Raw genomic sequence first — 9185 nt, 5'->3', positions numbered from 1 at the left:
TGTGTGTGTGTGTGTGTGTGTGTGTGTGTGTGTGTGTGTATAGATCCCTGAGTCAACAGGGACAGACAGACAGAAAGACAGGCAGACAGAGATAGATAGATAGATGGATATATGGATAGATAGATAGATAGATAGATAGATAGATAGATAGATAGATAGATAGATCACTACATCCCACAATGTTGGCAAATGAAAAAGATATCCAGCAATGTTGTAACATCCGACATTCAGTGGCCACTAGTCTCGCCCTCTCATGCACATTGTATGTAACACTTATGGGAAAAGGAATTCTGAAAAGATCGCCTTATACTATCCAGCATCCATTGTCTTCTGCCCCATGCTCCTTATAGTATATCATTATTAGTAGTCATGCTGAAAGTGATCACCAGTGAAAAGTTAGGCGGTGTATGGACACTCTAAGAGCAGGTGCATGTCTCATGAATTTAGCAAGAAATGCAAATGATTCAATCAGACGGTTAGGGGGGTTTGGATTCCTATAGCATTTCTTTCGGGGAGTCATGACAGCATGTAGGTTAGCTGGGTGAACTCCAATGTGTGGATTAATAAGGAAGCCAGAGAGGGGTTGTAATCACATGTGCAGATTTTCCAACACACTGCAGAATATCTGCTGCCATAAACCATTAAACGAATGCTATTTTTTTAAATCCTTTTGTGCAGCATTGCAAAATCACTAATTGGGAATAAAAGGGAGTAAAGTCATCTTATATCCAGCCCATGCATGCATAGCTAGGTCGTCTGTTACTCTCAATGAGGATTCTCCTTGTCTGTGGCTAGCCTGCTCCTCTATCCCATATGTACTGTGTATGTGCTGCACACATGAATAGGCGATCATTCAGTTGCATTGTCTCACTGACCTGCATGGGAGCCTCGTGTCTCATGCTGCCTGTGGCTCTCCCTCTGCCTTTGCTATGGATGACAGATGAAGCCTCTGGTCGCCTCTGATAGATCTCACAGCAGCAAGCTCTTCGCTTCCTGACCGGCTCTAAGATCAGCACCGGAGCTGTCCACTCCTTTCATGTACTGCCTGCCTGCTGCGCCTCCAATGGATCTTGTAGTCCTAGAGCAGCTCATCTCTCCATACCTATAGCTATAGCATACGGCAGCCAGAGACTACAACTCCCACAATGCACCAGAACACAGCTCCCATCTGCCAGCTTTTTCTATAACAGTGTAACCTAAAGAGTAGAAAAGTGAAAGGGATCCCTAAAATGCTACCGGGATAGGGGGGATCTTGTAGATCCGTTGGCTCAATTCACAAAGGATAAGGATCTTTATTTTACCTATATGACTGTAAGATGTCAGCCTCAGCTGAGAAGAACTCACTTTTTTACATAAAGAGTCTTATCCTGGTGTGTTAGCTTTATGAATTGAGATTTCTGAGTGTGCAATCACTCCTGTTTTTCCAGCATGCATGTTCAGATCCAATGCTAAGTGAAAGTGCAATTAGTCCTGTTTTTTTTCCTGTATGCATGTTCAGATCTAATACTAAATCAAAGTGCAATGAATCCTGTTTGTTTCCTGTAAGCATGTTTAAATACAGAAATGAACTGAAAATGCAGGTAGGTTTTTTTTGGCCCTGCATCCATGTTCAGATGCTAGAACAAGGTGAAAGGGTACAGATGACTTACCTTCCCATATAAGTCCATATAATGGGGATCTGCTGGATATGTACAAGTTGGGCTGGATTTGATGTCCTGTTGTTGTGGCTTCTCAGGCTGGTGAAGCAAGGTGGCGTCTGTTGGCTATCAGCTCATCCAGCAGCTGGAGGAGAGTAGTCAATGTGCAATGTACATCACACACCAGGGCAGGGAGGACAAAGCAGCACAGCTCTCAGCAGCAGCAGCTACAGGAAGTGTCTAGTTACATTGCAAACACAGTACTAGTAATTAGCCCTGGGCTTGACTTAACAACAAGCAGAGATGGAAATACTCTGTTCCCTCTAGACACATATAACACATACATGGAGAGAGAGAGAGAGAGAAAGAGAGAGAGAGAGAGAGATAACACAGTGCAGAAGAATAACACAAGACACAAAGTGGTGAACAGCTCATAGTCCTGCCATCACAAGCATTCATGCCGTTGCTCAGTAGCACCCAATGGTAAGCGAGAAGGTGCATTATTGGGAGACGTAACTGCACATACATGCATAAAATCCAGTGAGGGCCAGGGATTCCTCGCATGGAGCAAACCGTATACTATGAAATATTCTCTTTGTAAAAGAAATTCAAGTGTAACTAAAGCCCAAACGTTTTTTGAGTTATGGATGAAGTGGAGAAGGGTTAGAGCCCCTGTCAGGTTGCTTACTGACCTCCTTGCTGGAGAGAAAGCTGTGCCAGATGATCTGGAGTACAAGGATCTCTCTGCTCCTACTTCCTTCATTCTGTAGATCTGTGCTTCCTCCACCACTCCTGCCGCTTTTTGACCATTACCTCACCAGTCATCAGATTACCAGTCATTAGGGGGGCAGCCCTGCTCCTCTACTGAAATTACCACCTTCACACAGATTTGCAAATAGATGTCACCAGCACACCATTTAAGTGAAATCAACAAAAGTCCATTTATTAATTGAGTACTGTCATTCCAGTACAAGCGATTTCCGGGCCACACAGTGTCCCCTTCATTAGGCTCAGAAGGGGATCCTGTGCGGCCCCGGAAGCACTTGGTGTGCTGGTGACCTCCTTTTGCAAACTTGTATGTCTTCACGGCCCCATACGTGGTCACTACTAGCACCCACCAGGATTTCAAGGAACATCCTATACCAGTAAGGAGTGCAGCAAGACACCTATATATTACTCACCTTCACACAGAGACACAGTACAAAACAAGGCATAGTAAGTCAGTAATAGGGAATGGTCAGCTGCAGGAAGCCCACAAGCAATACCGGTGACTAGTCCTTTGCCCTTCCCTTGCCTTTCTGGGCACAGCTTTTACAGTACAGGTCATCATTTCTTACTTTACTTACAGCAGTGCCACATTGAAAGAAAAACTTTCAATAAGCACTTTGAAGCAAAATACATTATACAGAACACTTCCAGTGTGGAATTTTCTTGTTAAGAAACATTAGGAAATTGGTTAAGGGTCTCATTTCTTGGGTAGAGCATTGTACAATGTGTGATACATGACAAAGCATGGCAATTATTATTATGTCCTTTTGTGTGAATATACTTACTGTAGTGGTCAGGCACTAGAAAGAACACAGGGTAACCAGGTGACTATGCGTTCACTGGGGGTACCATGTTGTTTTTGGGTGCCTTATGCGTATTATTGTTTTTTGTTATGGGGGTGAAAAGAATCCTTATAATGGCCATTGAGAAAGGCAGAAAGGAGTGTAAGTTTGTGGATAGGTTGGTGATCAAAACTCTTACAGTATTGTTAGGTGCTGGTATACAGTGTATGCTAGTTTTAATACAAGAGGTGGTACAAATGTTGTGATGGTTGCACACGGTTGACTATAGTTCAGGAAATCATTCCTCGTGTTGTTACACACAAAGAGATGCTATGGGCCACAACTCCACTTCAGCATTGCTCTAGTTTTTATACAGAGTCCTTTTTTAAATGTTCCTGACATATTTGCATGTCATCATTGAAGGATCTCAGTCTGATTCATATGACACACTAGAACCAGCCATTCATCATTCATGTTCAGAAGGCTCACATCCAACTTTCCACTATGGGTTATATTTTCCAGGTATGACACATGAGTATCATCCAAATGTGGACCATTGTATCAAAACATATCCAAATGTAACCTCATACTTCACATGATCATCATACGATCCAAGTGATCCAGTAACAATTTGGAAACCTGAGCTGGGAGATGGAATGCGGACATTGGAATTCAGTAATGTTCTGCAATTTCCTACAGAATCAAATCACAGGTATCCCTACGGGCTAGTGGGGTAGTGGTTAATGCTTCTGCTTTGTAGCAATAGGGATCCCTGGTTTGAATCCTGGCCAGATCACTGTCTACAAGGAGTTTGCGTGTTCTCCCTGTGCTTGTGTGGGTTTCCTCCCACACTCCAAAGACATGCTGGAAGGTTAATTGGCTCCTGTCTAAATTGGCCCTGTGTGTGTCTGTGGGATAGGGACCTTAGATTGTAAGCTCCTTGAGGGCAGGGATGAATGTGCGCTGCGTAAATTGTTGGCGCTATATAAATACTGATTAAATTTCTTGAACAGCAATGTTGCATGCTAAAGAAGAACTCCGGGCAGAAATGTTATTAACCCTTGCAGTGGGGCTACTCCCGCCCTACAAGGGTAAACTGTTCATTCTTGCCTAGGGTCAAAAAAAGAAAAGTTATACTCACCTGAGTTTCCGAACTGGCCGGTCAGATCCTCCCCTCTGGTTGACTTCTTGAATGGTTGGGATGTCCAAAAGCAGTCCAGCAGAGGTGTTGGCAACACAGCAAACAACGGCTAACAGGCCCATGAAATCCACTACCACTAACTCCAACAGGGAACGATAACGGAAGGAGACCCACAATTCAGAGGGCCACCTGAAGAAACATGTGGCCAATGCTAGTGTCTGCAGAGGCCTGAACCTCCACCTAGTAAAACTTGGCAAAAGTATGAACAGAAGACAAGGTGGCAGTTTTGCAGATTTGGGGAACCGGAACCTGATTATAAAGGCCCAGGTAGTACTAATGCCCCTGGTAGAGTGAGCCATTACTGGAAAGGGGGGTACTTTCAATCATAAGCCTGACTGATATACCTCTGAGTTAAACTGCAATAGTTAAACGAGAACCTGGCTGTCCCATGCAGAGATCTTCAGAAATAAGATATGTCATGACAACAGAAAGGTTTTATTTAAACATATCATTAGCATGTTCAGGAGGGGAAGAAAAGGAACCAGGCAATGCAAAATATAAGCAAATTAAATTTCAGCTTTCATTTCAGCCGAGCCAGCTATGTGACTAGACACGCATACACATACATGGCCATTTGCACTGCTTCACCAAGTCTCATTCAGAGACTAAAAGAGCAAATGTCAGCAGCAGAGACTCAGCATTAGTGATACAATTCATGTTAGATTTATGACCCATCAATAAGGTACTTAAATCAAGGCTTCAGTCCTCATTGTGAGCATTAATCAAGGAAAAGACAGTGTGATTGCCCATTTAAATAAATAACTGTTCTACCGTAATTCTCCTGAATGGCTCCTGTATCAGTCCTAACTATACACTCATTTTTGGAAATGACTTTATTAGACACATTTACACATGCAACGGCATTGCAACATTACAGCAAATTATGCATAGGTTACCAAGGCGGACTAATGGGTATTAGTCAACAATTGCATAGTTACCGTATTTGCCAGCGTATAAGACGACCCGACGTATAAGACAACCCCCTACTTTTTGTGTTAAAATATAGGTTTTGGTCTATACTCATCGTATAAGACGATTATAGCCCAAAATAATGTTTAAATGCACCCACTAACATCCATGGCGGTATTCCCAAGTGTGGCTCGGGGTTAATTTTCAGTACCATAAGCAGTAACCCCGAGCCACACTCGGGATTACAGTCTCTTACCTTGCCCACGATCCCCTCCGTGTCCTTCGTCTTCGGCCGAGCCAATCAGGGCAGGCTTTGTATTAATGAATACAGGCTTTGTATTCATTAATACAAAGCCTGCCATGATTGGCTCAGCGCGGTATACTGTATGTAGCCGGAGCTACATACAGTATACCGTATCCTTCCGTATGTACACGGCGTATAAGATGACCCCCGATTTTTGGGGGTTGTTTTAAGGTCTCAAAACCCGTCTTATACGCCGGCAAATACGATAGGTGTGTCAGACGACCATTGACATCATATTAATATTGAAATGCGGTAATCAAAAAGCAAATTACGACAAATAGATACACAAGACAGTGCAGATCAGCAAAACACTGAGTACACAGGGGATTTTTTTTCCTGGTTAGATGAGACTTCTGGTCAGTTGAATACCAGATAACTGAGAGTTTACTGTAGTAAGATTATGTACATCAAGCTGATACATTCTACACATACGGTATATTAAAGCACACAATCCCTTAAATTGGGCTTTTATGAGGAAGCTACATTCCAATGCCATAAAAAAAGGGAGTTTTAATTCTCTATAATACCACTGTCTCCACAGAGCTGCATTAAGCAAACGGACTTTGGTACAATAAAGAAATAATTGGATTTCACTGGTCTAAGTAACCTTAAATTGGTCTGGTACCTCGTTTAATGGATTACATGAAATGGTTATTTTTGTTAATACTTATTAAATTGTCCATCGTAATTTATGTATGGGGTTATAGAGTCCATATGTGGAAAATGGAGTTTTAAAAATAGAACCTGAACCTAAGGTAGCAAGTAAAGTGCAATAGCAAAAAGCAAAAGCCCCAATACACATACTGTATTACATATGTTTTTATATTAACGGGAAAAAATGATCTGAATTACAAATTAAATGGTTGAGCAAGAAAGTAAGCAACGGTCATAATAAAACTGTATATTACATTTGCAATATAGTCCCTATTCCGATGAAATGGAAAAGTGCAATAAATAAGTATAAAGTGCAGAAGCAATACCGACCAATCAGAATTTTTCTGACACTGGACTTACACAGATACATATGTATGTTAGTCGGATTGTATGAAAAAAAAACCCCATATCAATCAAGTGGAAAACAAAAACATTTTCAGAACCCAATTTGGAAAGCAATTTGGCAGTTTAAAAAAATCTTATTTGGGTGCAGACTGAAAAGGGAAGATGATTCGAAAACATTTAATAACAAAATAGCTTACATAACCCCTTAAGGACAGAGGACTTAAAAAAACAAAACAATTATAGAATAAAATGGGGGCAGTTGCAAATTTTTATGTTCCACTAACAGTTGACCGCAGAATATTTAGTAGCAAGGAGATTTCACAGAACATCTGAATCCAATGTGTGTCCAATGGGTGTCCCAATACTTATGGCAATATAGAGTATGTAGTGCAATCATCGTTTTCATACATAGGCGCACCCGATGCATGTTTATGTGACGACGTTCATGTTTATGGGGGGCGGGGGACTTTAGTTTTTTTTATATTTTTACATTTAATTTATTTAATATTATTTTTAAAACTTTTTTTAACTTTACTTTAATTGCTATCACATAGGGTGACTTACAAGCCCCCCATGTGATAGCATATTGGTGGTGACTGGTCCTCTTTAAGGTGATCCTGGGGGTCCAAAAGACCCCTAGTGTCACCTTTCCACTCTAAATAAGCTATTGAAGTGCAGATCGCACTTCAATAGCTTATTGCTGGGCTTCAGGAGCCCAACAATGACAGCTCAGGGACCGAAAGTGATGCAATATGCGTTGCTCCCGTTCCTATAGAACAGGGAGGAGAGTGGTGAACGGACGTTCACCGCTCTCCTCCCCAGCTTCCTGCCGGCACCTAAGATGCCAGTCCCGGGCCCGTAGGAGGGGCAGCGAAGCCCGGTAAACATGGTGGGGGTGTCGGACGGGGGGAAGGGGCAGCCACTTTACCGGATCGTAGAAGCAATCTGGCAACAGCTGAGTCATCAGAATCGCTTCTACTGTAAAGCCAGCCACCGGTTCTACAAATCTGAACAGAGTCCCGGCAGCTAAAAACCGACAGGAGTCTGTTAGGGGGGTTAAGGGGTTACCTTGAGGATTCATGATGGAATTATACCATCATGGGTCATGAAGAGGATAACAAGCAAATATGTAACACTGAGTTAGTAGTAAAGTGCTGTTTTCTATCATTTAAAACCAGAGGGCAGGCTAAGAGGCCAACTTGTGATGGCCTACTCTGCAGGGATAATAGTGAATAAAGTTGATAAGAAAGTACTATTTTTGTAATGTTTTTGGATCTTCCGATACAAACCTTCTTTAAAAACTACGCTTCCAAGAAAAAAGAAGTGCTTGCTATGGAATCTCAATCTAATATTCATTTCTGCTGCTGTTATGCATCTTTGTCATTTGCTGGCTCCATGAGTAAGGCGGTACTGCATACGTTAAGATAAGAAGTTCTCATTTCACTAAGTGAATACATAAGAGCCAATTTCATTTATTTCCACAAATTATTGCTAATCAGATGTTTTGCTAAGATGTTCAACTTTCCCAAATCATTCAAGAGCCAAATATGAATGAGGTTTTGCTGGACTGGATGTTGGCGTCAGATCAGAATATGTTTTAAATGTTCAACCAAAGAAGCATTTGAGAAACAGCAACAATTAAAGAACAGCTTTCAAACCCCTTCTATATCCTTTAGCATAAATAGAATTTATTTTCTCAAAGGAACGTTCCACTTTACTCCCCAGCCAAGCATAAATGTGTTTGCATATATACTAAATCAAGAAACTCAGTCCTTCCTCTAAAACTGGAGCTGTAAACTGAGAGTGCAATATACCTAAAGTGTCTTTATGAAGGAAGTATCTGTGTACATCAGGGGTAGTAAAACCTATTGGCTATGTGTTTAGATGTAGCACTGAGATCTTGAGGAATGCTGATTTAAGTTTTACTTGCTTATAAGAATATTACATCTGAATATACAGCATTGTGCAGGAAACATATACAGGGTTATTCACCAAAGGGTGAGGAGTTTGGAGAAGGCAGGAGAAGTGAACAATCTAGGCCAAGACAGCTGATTTGCAAATATTCTCCATTTCAGCGCACTTTCCAGTTCCGCTATGTTGTCCTAGTTTGTTGACTTCCCCTGCCTTCTCCCAACTCTTCACCCTTTTGTGAATAACCCTGTATGATAGAAAAACAGCTTCCTGTGTATCATAGATAAGCATGCACATAGAGAGTAACATTGCACTACAGTGCCATCTACAGCTCAAAAGACATATTACATCTCAAAACATTACTATATCAGTACATTATGTGCTGTTATATTTCTAACAAAACATTGGCCCTTCAGCTGTGGTGAAACTGCAAATCCCAACATGCATCTGCCTTTGGAAGTCGTCATGCCTGTGGCTGTCAGTCTTGCAATGCCTCATGGGATTTGTAATTTAACCACAGCTGGAGCGTTAAAGCTTGGCTACCCCTGATTTACATGCACGTAACCACTGTGCATGCACTACACTGTTAAAGGAGAAGCCTCAGTATAACAGTATAAACATTTCCCTGCAGCTGTGACATCAACCCCCCCCCCCCCCCCACCCTTGTTTGTGGG

The 9185-nt window shown here is 41.8% G+C and overlaps 1 protein-coding gene across 2 annotated transcripts in view; it reads right to left on the bottom strand.

The window, feature by feature from the left end:
- Positions 1–1850, bottom strand: part of LOC108790308 (ras-related protein Rab-3C) — a 143211-nt gene extending 141361 nt beyond the window's left edge. Inside the window, exon 1 of one of the 2 annotated variants that reach the window (XM_018560537.1) lies at positions 1650–1850. In XM_018560537.1, coding sequence (XP_018416039.1) covers positions 1650–1667 — 18 coding nt within the window. In that variant the 5' untranslated portion in view covers positions 1668–1850. Of the gene's footprint in view, positions 1–875; positions 949–1649 lie in introns of those variants that run through there. The other variant, XM_018560536.1, reaches the window with a different exon arrangement.
- Between the last annotated feature and the right edge of the window lie 7335 nt (positions 1851–9185).

The sequence above is a fragment of the Nanorana parkeri genome, unplaced genomic scaffold (assembly GCF_000935625.1).
Source record: "Nanorana parkeri isolate BGI_ZX_2015 unplaced genomic scaffold, ASM93562v1 scaffold463, whole genome shotgun sequence".
NCBI classification, from domain to species: domain Eukaryota; kingdom Metazoa; phylum Chordata; class Amphibia; order Anura; family Dicroglossidae; genus Nanorana; species Nanorana parkeri.
This window is presented reverse-complemented; position numbering and strand designations above follow the sequence as displayed.